The sequence below is a fragment of the Canis lupus genome, chromosome 9 (genome assembly GCF_003254725.2).
Source record: "Canis lupus dingo isolate Sandy chromosome 9, ASM325472v2, whole genome shotgun sequence".
Taxonomy (NCBI): Eukaryota; Metazoa; Chordata; class Mammalia; order Carnivora; family Canidae; genus Canis; species Canis lupus.
Genome location: NC_064251.1, coordinates 53295002 through 53315002, shown reverse-complemented (window position 1 = coordinate 53315002; position 20001 = coordinate 53295002). Strand labels below are relative to the sequence as shown.

Below are 20001 nucleotides of genomic sequence, written 5' to 3'. Positions count from 1 at the left end.
CTAAGTCCTGTTCTGCAAGAGGGAGCTGGTGCTGCCTGGTGTAACCCTCGGTGCCCCGGGCCACCCCTCCCTAGGGCTCTCCGTGGCCGCCTCCCGCCTCCCACAGGCAGATGCCTCCAGCAGTGCCAAGGTTGACGGGCTGAGCAGGAGACAGTTCAGTTGGCAACTCGGCAGACAGGTTCAAAAAAATCTGTCAGCTGCTAAACTGTTCCCTGGGCCTGCCCACATGCTGGGGTGGCAGAGCGATGGGCTGTCTGCCTCCCGGTGGAACCCGCATCTCCAGGGAGCGGCCCCAGGTTTGGGGTGACAGTGTCCTTCCCTTTTGGGTGAAGGACACAGTTTCCTGACTTGTCCCCGAGCCCAACTCCCTGGCTTCTTGTCCCACTTCGGCCACTTGGAAGCAGCGTGACCTTGAGATGTTGTTCAGCCTTTCCCTGTTTCTAGAGTGTTCATTGAAGGGCCCCGTCTTCCAGGACAGTGCACATGCAGGGTGTGCAACTTGCTGCGTCCTCAAACCTCAGGGCGGGTGATGACCATGATGACGTCTCTTCATCCATCTCGGGCCACGCAAGGGGCTTGCTAGGAGGCACCTGCTGTAATCCTCACGAGGGCCCCGACCAGTCGGCTTCCTGGATTCCATCCAGTCCGCCAGGGTTTCCCAAGCAGCCTTGAGGAGTGCCAGGGTGGCCTCAGCTGCAGTGAGGACGGAGGCAGATGAGGCCGCTGCCTTGGTGGCGCTTCCCCTTTGGTGGAGAAGTTGACACTCGGGGAAGTGAGGAGACATGGGTGTGGCAGGGGGAGCCTGGGCGAGGGGTGCCCCCACTCATCTGGCTACAGATGGCCGAGCCCTTCCCACCATGTCCCTGCACGCTGCCGCACATTCCCCAAACTCGCCCCATGGGTGTCCAGCAACTGAAATTTCATCTCGACACAAGGCACAGGCTCCTTGGTAGGGGTCCAGAGGTCCAAACAGCCCGACTTCCCCTGGGCTCTGTTACCTCCGTCCCTGCTAACAGCCTGCTTTCCCACTCAATTATATTTTTTGCCTGAAGCTTATCTACACTGTTTACAGCCTGGCCTCTGACTCCCAACTGTACCCTTTGCACAGAAAATAACATAAGAGCAAAAGCATTCGAGAGACCAGTGAAAGGTTTGAACATTTTGGGGTACGAAATGGTTTCTCCATAGAAAAGTTCTTTTCAGGAGCCTCCTGCTTTGTGTCTCTGTAGGTCTGTTTGTTCCCACCCCGCTCTCTGGCAGTGTTGTCCCAGCTGCTTGTCCTCCCCTGGTCCTGCACCCCTGCCTTCACCCCTCCCCATCATCCCCACTGCCTAACCTTTCAGGTGACCTGCTTTTGTGTGTCTGCAGAGATAGGAGAGGCACAGAACCTTGGGGCTTGGTTCCCCCAAGATTTATTTCCTTGGCTGGATCCCACTGTGTCCAGAGGGGGTGACGTGGGGCCTGCAAGTGCTTGGTTTCTTGATCTGTGAAGAGGAAGTAATTGTAGCACTGACTGTCCCGGGGGGTTGCTGGGAGGATGCCATGCGGAGTGGGTGGGAGTGCCCAGCCCAGCCCTGGCACAGGGTTCGCCCTCGATGGATGTCATGATCGTCACGCTCTCCTGAGCCTGCAGTCCCCAAGGTAGTCGGCATCTTGTACAAAGCTCTGGTTTTAACTGTTAACGAACTGGTTGGCCTCAACCTTACTTCTTCCCACTGAAGGTTGCTGGGAGAGCCCCTGGGCTAGTGTATTTGAAGCTGCTGTTTAATAAATATTGCTGCCATTTGGAGATGTGTTCTAGGCATTTCGTACACATTATTTCACACGATGTTGAGAGAGACTACATATTCAGAGATGTAAAGCAACTTTCTCAAGGTCACACAGCCTCAAGGGATACAGCTGAGATTAAACCTAGGATGTTCAGGCCCCAAAGCCAGTTTCCTTAGCTGCTCCAGAACGGGGGTTCCTAACTGGGGAGATGGGATCCCAGTAATTTCCATTTGCATGGAAAATGCAGTATGTTGCATTTTTTTGGAGAAAGTTTCAAAGTTTTTGATCGGGGGTGTGATTTTTATTTATTCACTTTTCTGGGAAGATTCACGAAATGTCTAGAACAATAATTATTGCTTTCCATAGGATCATATGTTGGCTTCAGTATCATCCTGAAAGGTTAAAAGTGTGGCTCCCACACCCCTAACTTTCTCTCAGGTGTTAGGCCAGGTATTAGGCACTAGGTATTGTTTGGATTGTCTGTTTCATTGAGTCTGATCTCACAGAGCTCGGTGGAAATGTGCAGACCAAGAAGGCGGGCAGACGCCCCCCTCCAGCCCGGCCCCTCCCTCGCACCTGCCGTCATGAGCTGTCAGACTGAGGCACAGCACTGGGTGGGGGGGGGGGGTTGGGGTAAACTGGGCTCCCGACCCTGGGCTCCTCCTCAGGAACCCTCACTCAGGGAGAACAGAAGGAAAGCGAGCGCAAGAGCAAATGGTGTTTGGGAAGGATCGCAAGTGCAGCGTGGACAGCGCCCTGAACGGGAGCCAAACCCCGCACCCCAAAATGGTTACATGGAACTCCAAGATCTTGGGGCAGGAGGGCGGTGGAAGGAAGAAGAGAAATAGGAGTGAGAGGGAGAGAGTTGTGCTGGCGATGGCTTGAGGTTTATTTATCGTGCTCGCTGTTGATTAAGCCCGCTCAGCAGCAGGCGCGGGGCTGGTAAATACACAGGCTGATTCATTAGTTTCTGACCATCTGCTTCCTGGGCTGAGGAGCGGGGGGCCAGGGGACCCCGCAGGTTATGGCAGCGTGGTGTCGGCAGCCGGGCCGGAGCCCCCGTCCCCTGGCAGAGCCGGCCGTGTCAGTTTTCCTGGTGACAGGCCGGCATGGCTGGGGGCTGTGTGGGGTCCCATGTCCTGCAGTGGGGACCACCAAGAGACTGGGCAGGGTGAGGGAAGGTAGGGCAAGGGGATGAAGAAGGACTGGGGAAGGTGAGGTGTGGGTGATTCACGGCAGTCAGGGGATGGCAGGAATAATATCAGCATTCAGCGTGAGATATATTAATATTAACCTAATTGTCATTATATTGATAATTATTACTATTATGACAGTATATTATAATTATTACTATTAAGTAGTTATTAATATTAATATAATGACGGTATATTACTATAATGACTGTAATAATGATAATTTAGTGAGTGGCTACTGAGGTCCAGGCCCTATGCAGAGGTTTTCCTACACTGTGCCAGATGAACATGCAACATCCCATGACGGATGACGAGGGAGCTGGGTTTAAATACTGAGTCGGGCATGAAGGGCTTCCTGGAGGAGATGCATGGGGGGAGGGCCCTGAAAACACTGAGGGGGACAGAGTCGCTGCAGGAACACAAGATCAGAGGCAAGAGGGGATGGGACAGCCAGAGAAAAGGCACAGCCTTCAGAGCTGGATTGATAGGAGCTATCCAGGTGGGCAAGGAAGCACGGTGTCGCCTGGTACCCGGGTGCTGGAAGCCAAGCTTGCGGAGGAGGATCCCAGAAAGAGCTTCTGGGGAGATCATGAAAGACTCACAATTCAGTCCTGCCCCTCGGGACCGTTCCTCCCACCCTGACCATCCCCGGCCCCCACGATCCCCGGCTCCCGGCTGAGGACTATACTCATTTGCTGGGGCCCAGGTGGCGTAAACCACAGCAATCTCTCTGCTCACCGCTCTGGAGGCTAGCAGTTTGTTGGAAGACAAGGCGGGTCTGGTTTCCTGAGGCCTCTCTCCCAGGCTCGCAGATGGCCACCCTCCTACTGCTTCTTCACATGGCTTTCCTCCACACGCACTCGCCTCTGGTGTCTCTCTGTGGATCCAAGTTTCCTCTCTGTACAGGGACACCAGTTGTGTTGCATTAGGACCTGTCCTCATGGCCTCATCTTAACTTAATCACCCATTAATGGCCCTATTTCCAACCAGTCACATTCCGAGATCCTGAGGTTTAGGGCCTCAATGTATGAATTTGGAGGGAGCTGCGATTTAGCCCCTGACAAAGTGCTGGGGCCGTGGAGGGTCCTGGGGAGTGGGAAGACAGAGATCGCTGGTTGGCAGGTGGGGATGCCGACCTAAGGGCAAACTGTGTCCTCCCACCCCCTGGTGCATCCCAAATGGCATGACCATGACCATGCCTCTGGACAGAGAGCTCTTCCCTGCTGTGTGCCGGCGGAGGGGCTGGGGCAGCGGCTGGCCCCATGGGCAGGCTTGCTCCTCCTGTGTGAGCAGCCTGGCCCTCCCGTCACCAGGCCTGGCCTCTGTAGGCCAGTGAGCCATCTCCGGGGGCCTCTCGGCCCCTTCACATTCAGGGAGATGACGGCGCAGGATCACTGAGCTGGAGCTGGAGGAAGCGCAGGGCCCACAAGCTGAACCAGACCCTCTCCCTGCTGCGTTGCATGTGAGGTTGCTAATGTTTTCCCGACAGCCCCGAGGCTTTCCAGGACAGGAACAGGTTCATTCTCAAACACCTCCCGCTATCCAGGAGGCCTGGGCCAGTCCCGCCTAGTTCTGGGCCTCCAGCAGTTTCCCCATCTGCTGAATGAGGGGTTGGATTCAGCAGTATCTCCCTTCCATCCTGAGGTTTGTGGGTCCTGAGAATCAGCGGGCCTGGGCCAGGTGGGGTGGACGGTGGCACCACAGGGGACCAAGGACAGAGCTATTTTGGGCAAGGAGGGCTTTGTGGAAGCTGCCTCAGTAAAATCCTGGGCCAACCCGCCCACCCCAGACCCCTGGGCAGAACGTGTCCTCCACGAAAGGGCATCAGCAGTGACCACCAGAGACCACTGTGGTGATGCTGGCAGGGGCACCAGCTCAGCCCCCCAGGAGGCAACGTGCCTACTCCCCGTGGGAGCCAAGTGGCTCATTTTGGAGTAAGAGATTTTAACTCAGATCCAAGCTGTTTTGTCTCTGAGCAAACCAGACACCTGAAATATTCATCAAAAAGGGATGTGAGTGGTCTGGACGCTGTGGTTCTTCATGACAGCTTTTTTTTTTTTTAATTAATAGACTGTGTTTTAGAGCAGTTTTAGGCTTACAGAAAATTGAGCCCACCGTGGCAGGAGTTTCTAATGCCCCCGTCTCCCCATGAACAGTTCCCCCCTACTTTTTAAAAGAATCTTTATTTGGCGGGGGGGACATGAACAGGGTAAGGGGCCGAGGGAGAGGGAGAAGCAGACTCCCCTCTAAGCAGGGAGCCTGATGCAGGGCTTAATCCCAGAACCCTGGGATCATGACCTGAACTGAAGGCAGACTCTTAACCAACTGAGCCACCCAGGCTCCCCAACAGTTCCCCCTACTATTCATATTTGCACTGGTTTGGTACATTGGTTATAGTTGACGAGCTACATTGATAGTTATTCTGAGCCAGAGCCCACCGTTTTCATCAGGGGCCATGCTCAGTGTTGTCAGCTCGGTGGGTTTGGACAAATGCACAGTATCCTACATCCACCAAGAGAGTGTCACACAGAGACGCTTCACTGCCCTAAAATCCACCGGCCCCCCCACCCCCAGGGCTCCACCTATTTATCCCCCTGACTCCAGGCAACCACCACATTGGTGACATTTTCAAGGCCTCTAGCCGAGTTCACACAATGGGCAGACTCAGGGAATGGATTTGAACTGCCACAGAGGGGAGCCACAGCTGGTGCCCGCTGGGCCCAGGAGTGGGCTGCCGGCCTCCCCGGGGTGGGGTGAGAGGAGAGAGAGCAAGTGGGGGCTGTGTCCTGCCTTCCACAGCCAGTGTCCCCCACTGAGCCTGCCAGGCCTGTGCCAGGGCCCTGGAAATGACTCGCCACCAAGATGCACCCCATGGAGAGGAGCTTGTAGACACCCAGCCTCCTCCCAGGGTGCTCAGATTACGTACGAGGGGGGCACATGGGCTGGGGGGCAGAGGCGGGCATGACCACCACCCTCTGCATCAGATAGGCCTGGGTATACCTCCCCGCGCTTCCTGGTGGGTGCCTTGGGCGAGGGACACTGCCTTCCCGAGCCCGGGGTTCCTTCATCCGGAGCACGGAGCTCATACTCGCGCTCTGTGTTTGGAGGTGCGACATGAGACAGAAGAGAAATGAGACAATGAGGTCTGTAACAGACATAGAGTCCCTGGCACTGGGTGGCAGTTCAGCAGATGTTTGCAGTGACTTTGACTTCCTCTCCCTCTGCCATTCCTGCTGCTATAATGGTATTATTTTAAAGGGTCAGGAAGGCCTCTTGCTGTAGATGTTTAAAGAATGAAGAATGTGAGTAGGAATGGGGCACCTGGGGGGCTTAGTCCACCGACTAAGCATTTGCCTTCGGCTCAGGTTCTGATCCCGGGGTCTGGGGATCGAGCCCCACATCGGGCTCCCTGCTCAGCGGGGAGCCTGCTTCTCCCTCTGCCCACCCGCCCTCCCTCCTCAAGGCAGAGTAGAAGGGCACGTCAAGGAGAGGGAATACCGTCAGCAAAGGCTCAGAGGCTCAGACAAGCTGGGTGTGGAGGACAGAAGTGCTCAGGTGGGCCAGGCTCCGGGGGCCCGAGAACAGTGATTCCAGGGATGGTGGGAGAGGAGTCCTAAAGAGTCCTATTAAAGAGGCAGGACTTGGGACACCTGGGTGGTTCAGCGGTTTAGTGCCACCTTCAGCCCAGGATGTGATCCTGTGGTCCTGGGATCGAGTCCCACATCGGGGTCCCTGCTTGGAGCCTGCTTCTCCGTCTGCCTGTGTCTCTGCCTCTGTCTGTTTCTCATGAATAAATAAATAAAACCTTAAAAAATAAAATAGAAGAAAGAGGCAGGACTCTATCCTGCAGGCCATGAGGAGCCACAGGGGCCTTGGGAGCAGGTGACTAACACCTGCCCTTTTTGCTTCTCTGTATCTGGAGCAGGAGCAAGTGCACATTTTCTCAGAAAGCCGTAGGCTTGCCTGCCTCTATGTGCTTTGGGGACACAGGTGCAGGTCGCCAGCCCAGAAGAGGCTCCCAGTGCCCGGACACCAGAGCGCAGGCTCAGCCAGCCCCCGGCGGACCCCCGGGCACACGGTGCGGGGGCCAGGCCGGGATGAGGCTCCCTGGGGCCCCAGAGCAGTCACGCCCAGCCCTCCCGTCTCGCCCTCCCCCCCCCACAGGAGAACCCCTACCTGTGCAGCAACGAGTGCGACGCCTCCAACCCAGACCTGGCCCACCCGCCCCGGCTCATGTTCGACAAGGAGGATGAGGGCCTGGCCACGTATTGGCAGAGCGTCACGTGGAGCCGCTACCCGAGCCCGCTGGAAGCCAACATCACCCTGTCGTGGAACAAGAGCGTGGAGCTGACGGACGACGTGGTGGTGACCTTCGAGTACGGCCGGCCCACAGTCATGGTCCTGGAGAAGTCCCTGGACAACGGGCGCACGTGGCAGCCCTACCAGTTCTACGCCGAGGACTGCATGGAGGCCTTCGGGATGGCCGCGCGCCGGGCCCGCGACCTGTCGTCCTCGGGCGCCCACCGCGTGCTGTGCACCGAGGAGTACTCGCGCTGGGCGGGCTCCAAGAAGGAGAAGCACGTGCGCTTCGAGGTGCGGGACCGCCTGGCCATCTTCGCCGGCCCCGACCTGCGCAACATGGGCAACCTGTACACGCGGCTGGAGAGCGCCAAGGGCCTCAAGGAGTTCTTCACCCTCACGGACCTGCGCATGCGGCTGCTGCGCCCCGCGCTGGGGGGCACCTACGTGCAGCGGGAGAACCTCTACAAGTACTTCTATGCCATCTCCAACATCGAGGTCATTGGCAGGTAAGGCCTGCTGGGGGCACCGGGGCGCTCCCCAGGTCCCGGGGTGTCGCCCGGTTCCCGGGGGCTTAGCTAGTACTCAGGATGTTACCTGGTTCCTGAGATGTTACCTGGTTCCCAGGATGTCGCCTGTTTTCCAAGATGCTGCTTAGTTCCTGGGATGTCACCTGGTTCCTGGTACGTTAGCTAGTATCAGGATGTTACCTGGTTCCCAGAATGTTACCTGGTTCCTGAGATGTTAGCTGATGCTCAGGTATTGCCTGGTTTCTGGGATGTTACCTCTACCTGTGATGGTACTTGGTGTTACATCAAAGGGGCTGCTTATGGTGGCCAGGGCTGCACAGATAAGACGCCTGGTTTTTCCATGGAGGGAGGTGAATGATGGATGATAATTGTCCTTTGTAGGGCCTGGAGGGCTGGAAGGTCTAGAGGAGACCAGGGGAGCTGGGCAGTGTGGGCTTGGGTGAAAGCTGGGTGCTCAGGAGGTGCTCTCCAACTATCCAGCAATTCAGCGAATTGTGCTTGTGTCTGGGGGGGTCCCTAAAACTACCCTCAGGCATAATGATTTTCTAGAACAGACTTAGCAAAACCGTTACACTCTTGATTACAACTTATCACACTGAAAAGCAACAGAAAAAGGTGCATGGGTGGGCTCCCAGAGACACCAGTGTGAGCTTCTGGATGTCATCTCCCCATGCGGTCATGGAGACAGTACTCAGTCCTCCCAGCAATGGCGTGTGATAACATGTGAGGGGTACCACCAGCCAGGGAAGCTTGCCCAAGCCTTGGGATCTGGGGTTTTTGTTGGAAATTGATCACGTAGGTATGGCTGACTGCCTGTATGGTGCACCTTAGTCTTCAATCTCTTGACCCAGAGGCTCCCCTGCCATAAATCACATCACCATAAACCAGCTGATGTGTCCTGAAGCCCCAGGTAAACAAAGATACTCCTACCAGGCAAGACATTCCAAGAGCTCAGAGATTACCTCCCAGAAGCCAGTTAAAAGCCAAACTTTTCTTTGGAATATCCTGGGTGTGGACAATCCCCACCTGTTGAATTAATCCTTTACTCACAGCTTTGGAGAAGAGTATGTTTCAAGGCTACTTTGGGGGGAAGGCAAAAGACCATCATAGATTAAACCAGCCTTGATCCCCTGGAAAGATGGCAGACGATTAAGTGACTCCACACTGTCTGGGTCATTTGTTCATTCACCAGATAATGTGCCGGTCTGTAGGGGCAAGCCACGTGACACACTGGTCTGCACTCAGGAGAGAGGCTCAGGAAGCCACATCCCTGGGTCGGCTAGGGGCAGTGATAAGGGGCAGCAGCATGTGATGCTCTCCAAGTGTGACTCTCGGACTGGCAGCATCAGCAGCACTTGGAAACTTGTTAGCGATGCAAATTCTCGGGCCCCACACCAGACCTTCGGCATCAACACTCCAGGGGTGGGTCCAGCAATCTGTGTTCTAACGAGCCCTCCGGGGATTCTGATGCATGTTCAAGTCTGAGAACACTGGTGTGCCAGTTGGGGGCATGGCTCTGGCGTCAGACAGCCTGGGTGGATTCCCGGCGCTGCCATCCACTGGCTGGGAGACTCTGCACGGTGAGTCTGTCCTCTGTGGCCTGGTTTCCCCATCTGTAGAATGGGGATGATAACAATCATGCCCCTCTCAGCGGACGGTGGTGACAGTTAAACGGGCTAAGGTGGGGCACAGTCAGGATCAGGAGCATGGCTCAGGCCGTGGGCAGGGGCCGCACGAAGCACCCCGCTGGGAAAACATATGCTGGGGGCATCTTTCCGCAGCAGGCTCCAAAGACCCCAAGGTTAGAATTACTGATAAGAGGAAAAAGCCATTTGTTGCGTGGTGTCTAGTATAATCCCGTTTTTGTACAAAGTGTGAAACACCCATGTGCATAATTTCTACACATTGGGGAGGCATTGGGAAGAAGTGTGTCCAGGCACAGCAAGAGCACTGGGGGTCTGGGGCCAAGGCTGAAGCTCGTGTGCGGACAGATCGCTGTGGTCCTGCCTGCAGAGTGGGGTTGGGCAGGAAGGTGCGGGGCTGTCGTCTTCCGCTCATGTTCGCATTTTATTTTACCTGGACTATGCGCGTGTCTTCCAAATGGGCCAAGGCAAAGGCAAGCGGTTGAATGAGGCGGTTCAGGCTCAAGGATGGCAGGTGTATATGCACAGGTCTGTGGTTCTGACACTTGTGACTTCTAATCCTCCCCATACTTGGGCAACATATGTTAAATCAGGAATGTTCTGGAAAACATCTGACAAACAGCCACTGTTGTGGAAGCTGGGGGTTGAGGGTTGAGCTCTCTGATCAGTGTCCGGGGCTTTGGACCGCTGGGTGACCCCTGCCTGCCCTGGGGATGCCACGGGGGTGTAAGACCCTCCCTCCACCCTGCAGTCCCAGCCGGCTTAGCAGCATAGTGGTGGGAACCAGATCTCTGCACCTTCTGGGGGTCGCAGCAGCCCCTCTGATCTGCCTCGGGCAGCTGCAGGGGGATCCTCCTCTTCAGTCTGGTCAGCGGCCCTCCTTCCACCTCACTGGGTGATCTGGGGCCGGGTGAGCCTGTTTCAGCTCTGGCCCTCTGCAGCCTTCTCTGGGCCTCAGTGTCCGACCTGTAACCTGAGGACTGGGCGGCTGGAGCCCACGTCTCCCTGGCAAGGTGGCAGGGCGGCCCCTGTTCAGCAGCTCCCAGCTCCCCTTGGCGCCCAGCCTCTGTGGGCAGCAGGATTAGACGTAGCGGTGGCGAAAGGACGGCAATCAATTCACAGATAAGGTAAGTACTCTTCAGGCGGCCGGTTGGCAGGAAAACAGCAGCTTGGCTTATCGATTAATTAGGACTGGTGAGATGGTTCAGCAAAGGGCTGCAACTTCCTCTGCTTTTCCTTTTTAAATTCTGGGGTGGGAAAGCCCAACAGTGCCAGGGAGCCAGAGAGGCCTGGGACGATGAGATGGGGTGGCAAAGGCATACGTAGGCACCGCCCAGATGGTGCCTTGATGCTCCTGAGTGGGCACCTGGAGACCGCCCCAGCCAGGGCCTTTCAGGTTCTGGGATCTCAGACTGAAACCCTTTCTGGGATTCCTTCAGAGTCTCATGGCCCTGAGTGCCTCCCTCTGTAGCCTGCCAACAGCAGTAGCTGATACTTATTGAGCATTTGCTACAGTCTCATTGACTGAGTCTCATTGAGCTCCCAGTTAAGGGCTTCATGTGCATTTTCTTATTTAATTAATTTGATTCCCCAATGGTTATTGAATTGCTAAGATCCCGTAAGCCAAGAATGTGGCATTGAGCAAGCCAGACCTGATCCCCACCTCATAGAGCTTTCTCCACAGAGACAGCACTTCCCTCTACTTCATGTTTCCAGATGCAGAGGCTGAGGTCAGGGAATATAAGGAGATCACACAGCTGAACTAAACACCAGACAGCCAAGATCCAACCCAAGCACATCCAACCTCAAGTGCATCTCTATATAGGCCATCTCACTGACCCCCTCTCCCAAATCCAAAGGTCCCCGGTACTGTGGTTGCTTCCAACTTGCCACTGTTGTCAGCTATTTCCACCTTCAAGGGAGATCCAGATTGAGCGGTGGGAGGGAGCAGAGGGACCTGGCTGCCAGGTCATGAGGAAGGGAGGTAAAGCAGCTGGAGAAGGCCTAGGGCCCTGGGGAATGAGGAATGAGGACGGGTCAGGGGTGAGAGAAGGAGCAGATGGAGAAACCCCACCCAAAACAGGCTCCAGCACCTCAAGGCCTCTGCCCCCACCCCTGGCCTTGCCTCCCTTCCTCTCTGAGCCCTGGCAAAACATCCTTGCCAGTCCTGCCCGCTCTGGGTCTGGGATAGAGAGAAGGAGCGGGGGATCCCACCTCCTATTCACTCCCATTCCTGGAAGGCAGGAAGGAGGTGGGAGCTATTCTCTCCTTCCACACAGGAGAAACTCAGGTGTGGAGCAGGACAGCAGCTGGCTTCAGCCATGCCCCAAATCTGGGGTGACATCTGGATTTGGGAGGAAAAGTAATCATCCCTTTACTGTCCTTAGAGCAGAGACAGAGCCCCCACCTCCACCCCAAGTGGTCCAGTGCAGCAAGGCCCAAACCCAGCTAGCATCCTCCAGTAGAGCTTTTTAAGTTGATGGGTTCCCCAGCTCCACCACCAACAGCCTTGGATCCCATAAGTTTGGAGCAAGGTCCAGAAAGCCATCTCTTTGCAAAGCCCCTGAAGCGAGTTGGAGAGACAGAGGCTCCATCACTGAGCTGAGCCTCAGTTTTCTTATCTGCAAAATGGAAATAGAGTAACTCCCCCATCAGCTTGTGGTAAGGATCCAGTGAGCTTATGTGTTTGCAGAGCTTATTCTAGCATCTGCTTTCCTCTGGCTAGGTGGCCGGAGAGGTAAGGGACGGAGGCATAGGGCCGGAGCTGCCAGGATGGGAGGCCGTGGCTACATCTACCTCCAGAAACTGGAGCTCAGAAAAGATGCAGGGAAGCATGCGTTCTTGGGTCAGTGTGGTGGCAAGCCCAAATGTCTACGGGGGCCTGCAGGACAACACCCCCGGGTAATGTAGACCAGTAGAGACAACAGGGAAGGGTGTGGTCTGTGGAAAAAATGTGAAGAGCAGGCCCTTTGCAGAACAAGAGACCAAATATTGCCAGATTTTCTGAGGTTACAAGAGAAGGCACACAACAGATATCTCTGGAAGATCACTTGATTTTTAACATTTTGGCATCTACTGTAAAGTTTTTGGAAAACCCTGTGTAGGGCAGCCCGGGTGGCTCAGCAGTTTAGCGTCGCCTTCAGCCCAGGGCGTGATCCTGAAGACCTGGGATCGAATCCCATGTCGGGCTCCCTGAATGGAGCCTGCTTCTCCCTCTGCCTGTGTCTCTGCCCCCCTCTCTCTCTCTCATGAATAAATAAATAAATAATTTTTTAAAAAATGAGAAAAGAAAACCCTGTGCAGGTACAACAAAACACACTTGAGGGGCAGCTCCTGGGCTGACTGTGTGCCCCTCGTGCTCTGAGATTTTCCTGTCTTGTCATAGGTGTGACAGCGTAGCTGCTGTACTAATAGAATTCAGCAGGCCCCTGGCAGGGTGGGCACCTGGAGCTGGGGCACGGACAGCCCAGCAAAACAGTGTTTCCAGTCCTGTCTACTCTGGGTGTAGGACAGAGAGTAGTCGGTGGTCATCCCGTTCTCATCCCCAAGTCTTGTCCAGGGGCAAATTCCTCTGCTCAGAAAATTCTCGGAGGCTTCAGGGAGCCAGTCCAGTTGGGCCTTTGTCCACCGGGGACAGGGAAGGAGGGGTGACTTCCCTGTTGCTAGAGGTATCCCAGCCCAGCAGGGTGGTGTTTGTGGGAGATGGTGGAGAGAGGTCCCATGTGTCAGATGAAGGTCCTGTGTACCTGTTCTGTACAATGATAATAAATGTTGATCAAGTGAACAGGAGCGGGAAGAGACGGGCTACATCCCCAAGACAGAGTTGGGCCCGGATGGCCACCTGGCTTCACCAGATTCTGCTCCGAGTCCCTGGGCCGGCTGCCATCTACTCGGTTTCCTCCTCCCCTCCCCTCTTCCCCGCATCTGGCCTTCTCGTCTTCTCCCACAAACGTCCTGTCTCTATTGATCACCCGGTAACTGGAGGTGGACGGAACTCAGGACGAGAATAGAAACCTAAGAGGGAAGATTTCAGCTCTGGGTGTGAGTGTGGAGGGCACCAGGGTACAGTGAGGGGGGGTGCATTGGAGAGAGAGGCACATTCTGGCCCAACCTGTGCACCCTGCCCTCCTTCTAGACTCTTCCCCGGGTCCTTTCTGCAGGGAGCCAGGGTAAGAAGAGAGCATGTGACCTCCCTGTAAGCTGGGACCCCACTTGAGGCAGAGGAGGTGGGGCCCCCCCGTTCAGTGATTTTTTTTAAGATTTTATTTATTTATTCATGAGAGACACACACACAGAGACAGAGACAGAGAGAGAGAGAGAGGCAGAGACACAGGCAAAGGGAGAAGCAGGCTCCCTGCAGGGAGCCCGATGCGGGACTCGATCCCAGATCCCAGATCATGCCCTGAGCTGAAGGCAGATGCTCCACCACTGAGCCGCCTTAGCTGAATCTGCTGAGCTTCCCGCATAATTCAAACGGTACCGTCCATCTGCTGAGAGCTGCGTGGGGGTCCCCTGCCCATACGGCTCCTCCCGACACCTCCGCTCTGCTCACCTACCAGGCGTGGCCCCACCTCAGCACGAGGTGGCTCGAGGGGCTCCTGGTTTGTCCTGGTCACAGAAGATGCGGGGAGACCTGCAGGTGGGTTGGGGGACGGGAGCGCCAACAGCAGTGCCTTCCCAATGGCACCGGGGAACCGGGCCCCCCTTGCTCTTGCCAAGGGAGAAGGATTTCCTGGGAGCTTTCTCACTACCGTGTTAATTCATCCAACAATTATTTTGAGTGCACGCTTTCATTTGTGTCCTGGGGCCACCATAACCAAGTACCACAAATTAGACGGGCTTGAAAAAACCAAAACATATCGTATTACAGCTCTGGAGGCTTGAAGTCTGAAATCAGGGGGTGGGCAGGGCATGCTGGCTCTGACATGTGTAGAGGAGAATCCCCTCCACGCCTCCCTCCTGGCTTCGGGGGCCGCCAGCAACCTCTGGCACGGCTGGCTGTAGAGGCGTCCGTCCAGCATGGCCTCTGTCTCCTCCCTGCCACTTGCCCTGTCTGGTGTGCTCTGCAGCTCTTCTTGGAAGGACAGCAGTCATGATGGATTAGGGTCGCCCCATTCTCGGGCCTGTATCACCTCATCTTACCTTATATCTTAATCACATCTGCAAAGACCCTACTTCCATATAATTTCATGCACCAGTATATATCTTTTTGGAAAACACAATTCCACACATGGGCCGACACAGGTACCACAGGCCCTAGAGCCTCGTGGGTTCACAGTCTAGTAGGGAGATGGGAATAAACAAAACAAACCACCTCAAAGTGCTAGGAAGGAAATACAACTGAGGGGAGCGTGGGAGTGGGTGGCTGGGAAGACCGGCCTGTCACCAGGACCCAGGTGGTTGGGGAGAGCTCTCCCAGGAGGCAGCTTTGAAGGTGAAGCCTGAAGGGTGAATGGGAGCAGGTAGGGGTGTGGGTGGCTTCCTAGCAGGAGAACAGCAGGTGCAAAGGCCCTGCATTCTACACACATGGCGCTTTCTAAGTATTTAATGTGACGTGGCTACAGGGCGTGCGTGCTGAAAGGCAAGAGAAGGGACATGGCCAGACCCTACCAGCCCTGCCGCCAAGGGAGGGAGTTGGTTTCATTCTAGGTTCAGTGAAAGCTCTCGCCAGATGCTAGGAGGAAGTGACGTGATCTGATTCCTGATGCTTAGACATTGGAGTGGGGAGGGGACCTAAGACTGGCAGGAAACCAGGCAGCTTCTTCCAAGGCTGACAGTGGCCTGTACTGGTTCTGGCGGTGGAGGTGGGAGCCGGGAGCCACCCGGAGATGGGTGGCCTTTGGCAGTAGTCAGCCGTGTGGCTGGAGGGGAGAGCAGGAGGCGTCCAGGGGCCTCCCGGGATGCTGGCCTGAGACACCGGGCCAATGGAGATTTTACCTGGTCACAGGTGGACAGCCATGAGGGGAAGAAGTTTCTGGAGGAAGTTGTTTTTACATTTTTACATTTTGTCTTTCATTTTATCATACAGTAAAAACCATACCCTCCGGGGGCGGGGGGCGGCACAGTTCTGTGAATTTTAACACATGTACAGATTCAGGGGACTGCCTCCAGCCCTCCAGCATCAAGACACAGAGCACTTCCATGTTCCCATTGAGCTCCCTCTGGCTGCCCCTTTGTAGCTGTGCTCTCTGTTGGTGCAGTTATCTTTCTGGAAATGTCCTATGGGTGCAGTCAGGCAGCATGTGGGTGGCTTTCCTCAGCGCAGTGCCTTTGAGGAACATGGTGCAGTTACCTGTCAAGAATGGTCTTCCTTGTTGCTGGGTGGAGTCCCACTGTGTGCTGGGGTGTCCCGCTGTGTGCACCCACTGTATGCCAGGTGCTGTCCGGCTGTGTACTGGGTGGTGTCCCTCTGTGCACCAGGTGGTGTCCTACTATGTGCCAAGTGGTGTCCCTCTGTGCTCCAGGTGATGTTCCATTAATGTGCCAGGTGGTGCCCTACTGTGTGCCAGGTGGTAGCCCTCTGTGTATACCCACTGTGTGCTGGGTGGCATCCATGGTATGCTGAGTGGTGTCCCTCTGTGTGCCAAGTGGTGTCCCACTAAGTGCACCCACTATGTGCTGGCTCTACCTTGTTTCCTGTTGGCCATTCAGCCGTTGTGGGTTATTTCAGCTGCTTCCAGTTCGGAGTGATGGTAAGTAAAGCTGCTAGAAACATTCATGAGAGGGGTTTTGGGTGAACATAGTTTTCATTTCCCTTGAGTAATTGCCCAGGCATGGGATCGCAGTGTCCTACAAGAAGTGCATGTTGCATGTTATGAGAAACCACCACAAGGTTTTCTAGAAGGGCTGCATGTGGGGAAGAGGAGGCTCTGCTCTGGACCTGTTGCTGCAGGTCGCCCTGGAGGCGTCCATGTCTAGAGTGCAGGCCAGATTGGGCCAGACTGGGCCCTGGGGCCTCGGGGGCTTAGGGAGACCCCAACTCCGTGGGAGTACTCACGAACCCCGAGAGGGTGGGGAGATGGGGAGAGCGTCGGGCCTGGGATGGAGCCCGGAGAGGCCGGATAGTGAAGGCCAGACTCAGAGCACGAGGAGCCAGGAGGGAAGAAAGTCCAGGAGGACGGTGCCCAAAACCAAGTGGAACGAACGTGTCCAGGCGGAGCAGCCACTGTGTCCGATGCTGCTGGGGGGTCCAGACAGAGGAGTGCAAGGCAGGCCCACGGATTGGCAACAGGGAGGTCAAAGGCGACCTCTTCCACCTCGTGGTGGACTCAGGGGACAGAAGCTGTCTCGGGGTGTGCTCCAGGGTGAATGCCAAAAGGTGAAAGAAGATGAATGAGGGGTAAAAATGGGAGTGTTGTCAAGGCATTTAAGAAGTGCGACCCTGAAAGGGGCATGAGCTGGTGGGGAGAAGCAAGGAGGAGAGAGTTGTTCCTACAAATGGGGGAGGCACCGCAGCACATTGGGGTTCTGCTGGAATAACCCAGAACCAGTGTGGGGAGAGCGAACGGGGTGCAGGAAAGGGCTGGGGGGGACTTGCACCACACGTGAGGGGGAAAGGCACATGCACGCTGTAGGATGAAATATTTGGGACAGAAACCCAGCTCCCAACACTTCTAAGGACCTGATGTCAGTTCTGGCAACCAAGGATGGCACCCCCTCCCCGCCCCGCGGCTCCAAGAGGTCTCTTGGTGGTGACAGGGCTCTCCGTGTCAAAGGGAAGCCTACATGTGCTTCTGACTCTTTTGTTTCAATTTTTTGGCCCAAGGAAAGTCTCCCAGCCCGGAAGCAAGTTTCCCCACCTATAGGATGGGATCCCACTGTTGTAAGGATTGTCCCAGCACTTGCAGGTTAACTCAAGGCCAACGGGGCACCCTTGTTACCTGGAAGGAGTCAGTTTCAACTCACCTGAGCACAAACCTCATTCCCAGGTGCGTCCCCCACTAGGAGGACCTTCTCCAGCCAGGTGGGACCTCTGGGTCTCATCTCCCATCTGGTGCGGTTGCCAACCCCTGCAGAGCCCACTGGTGGGCAGGGAGAGATGTCCCACGTAGCCCAAGTGACTTGGGAAGACAATGTTACTGCCAGCAGCACAGCAGGTAGTGTGGCCCCCCCAGCCTGGCAGCCCCCTGTGGACAAACCCCAGGCCCCAACAGGCGCTGTGCCCTGCCCACCCCTGAGCTTTGTGACCTGCAAGACCTGGAGGTGTAGGTGGGACACACAGGGCCGAGGAGGGGCAGCGAGTTGGGGGAAGGGAGATGGATTTGAGACTATTTGCAGGCCCTGGCCTCCTCCGCAGAGGGAGCCTGCGGGGGGGGGGGGGGGGCCCGGGGGGGGGGTGTCATTCTGAAGCCTCGCTGGCAAGTTGCCCCATATCAAGCACGGGGTCATTCACAGCTGCTCCCTCTCTGCACCCCCGCCACCCCCCCCACGCACCTGTGTGTGTACCTGCCCACCCACAGCCAGAAATCCGCTTCCACAAGCACCTGTTACTTAACACACCACTCGCTGAGCCATCGAGTACACGCTGCTCCCAGACTCCAGCCGTAGGATGCCCTGAGGCCTCGGGGGGAGCCCAGAGTTGGGGGGGCTTGGCTTGGCTGTCTGGGACTTGGGGTGTCTCTGGGCTTCCCTCCTTCTTTTAGAGTTGCCCATTCTGAGCTTGGGATCCTGGAAGCCTCTTTCCGCTCTGCGGGGCAGTGCCCTCCCTCTCCCCCGACTCTGGCCGTGAGCAGGCTCTTTACGAGGACTCCCATCACCACCCTCCTGCCCCCCCTGAGAGGGGCACCACCAGCACCTGGATTTCTTCTGGGGAGATGACTGGCTTCTCTCTTTAGTCTTGCCCTCCTGTGCGGAGATTTTTTCCCCCAAATACAAGTCCAGCCGCGTCGCTTCCCATCAGTGGCTTTCCACTGACCCTAGAATCAAGCCCGCCCTCTGCCGCTCTGCCCCAGCGCCCACAGGCTTCTCCTCCCTTCCTGCCGCAGCCTGGGCTCTGAGTCCTCACAGATAGGGCCCCGGACCTGAGTCTCTGACTTGCTGTCCCTTCTGTCCTCCCCGCCCTCGTGTCTGGCCAGGTCCCCTTCCCTTGGGCTTGGCTCAGCACCTCTCTTGGGGCTTCCGGAGGTTGGTGACCTGGGCAGCCACCCCTTGGTGGGTGTCCCACTCTGGCTTTCAAGGAGCGTGGTGGTCCCACTGCTCTGCCACAGCTCCAGCGGCCACCCACGGATACCTGTGACCCCTGTCCCCCTGCCCCACCCCAGGCACTGGGCTGAGCGAGCTGGGTCTGGCTTCTCCACCCAGTGTGGCTGGTACCGGGAACCAGGTGGGCATGCTGTGTATTTATTGAATTCTTTCACTCATTCATCCATGAACAAACGAGCTCGCATCAGTGGCTCCTTCCAGAGCAGGAAGGGAGTGGCAGTAGCAGCTCACAGGCGGGGAGCAAAGCCAGCTGGGCTTGCTCACACCTAACCTGCAGCTGCTCACCCTTCCACCATCACACCCAACAATGCCTGTCACCCTGGCCTGGCCCTCCCTCCAGGGTGCTGGGGCCTTCCACGGGGGTGGGGGGTGGGAAACACCGATCTGGCTTTAGTCAACAGCCTGGCCAGGATGCAATGGGTGGGTGGTGGCCTTTCCAGGCCCTCCCAGGCTATACCCCCTGTGCCACCCCCAAGCCACACTCTCAGGCGCCCCCGGCTCCCTTCCACCAGCCTCTCCCGGTGGCTGGGAGGCTGCCTCTGGCTTTATAATGGGTAATAGGATTTATCAATAGTCTGGAGGAGGTGATGTACGTTAAAGCACTTAATATAAAAGGACTTCGCACAGAAGCCCAAATTTGATTTGGCCAATGAACTCAATTGCCGGCCTGACTGCGTTCCAGGAGGAGAGGCAGCCAGCATTTATCCACATTATCCCAAGGAAGCCAGACCCCTCCCTGCAGCTCTGCTCTCAAGGTCCCGCCTTCTGTGGTCTCTGGTCTCAGGGTCTTGGTCTCGTTCAAGTTTTCCAGCACCCAAGGGCCCTCTTCCCTTTCTCCCATACCCAGCCCTGCCCCCTTCCGCTAATTCCCTAGAAAAGTCCAGCATTTTACCAGTAGGCGAAGCATCCCTACTGGGGCCTTCTGGTCCCTTGTCACCTCTTGATCCAGCTAGATCTCTAAGCTTTTCTCCTGACCAGGGCTTGCTTCTGCAACAGCTGCCCATCCCTCTCTACTGCTGCGCCCCAGCCAAGGACATGGTCTCTTCCTTCCTCCCCGCAACAGAAGGTCTAAGGCTCCAGTGGGTAGAAAAAGAACACATCAAAGGATGACCTCTGGCCAGCACACACCCTGAGACCCAGCCGTTTCCATGGCCACCTGCTGGCTGGGAGGGGAAGCCACCCCCACACCTCCAGGGAGCCCCAGCCCCCCTTCCAAGGCCAAATCCTTCCTCCTGGGAGTGCAGACCCTAGCCCTGAAGGCTGAGCCCCTCCACAAGGGACATGCCCTTGCAGATGTCACCTTCTCCCTCGTCCTGCAGAGCACTGTGTCCACCCTCTTGTGCCAACATGTCCAGGGCAGCCCAT

The 20001-nt window shown here is 56.3% G+C and overlaps 1 protein-coding gene across 14 annotated transcripts in view; it reads left to right on the top strand.

Annotated features, from left to right (window-relative positions):
* Window positions 1-20001, top strand: part of NTNG2 (netrin G2) — a 70166-nt gene that overhangs the window by 24297 nt on the left and 25868 nt on the right. For all 14 annotated transcript variants that reach the window (XR_003147000.3, XR_003146999.3, XR_004818797.2 and 11 more), the window contains exon 4: window positions 7128-7771. Coding sequence is in view for 9 of the 14 variants with exons in the window: in XM_049114961.1 (XP_048970918.1) it covers window positions 7128-7771 (644 nt within the window). In the remaining 5 variants the exon portion in view is untranslated. The remainder of the gene's footprint in view (window positions 1-7127; window positions 7772-20001) is intronic.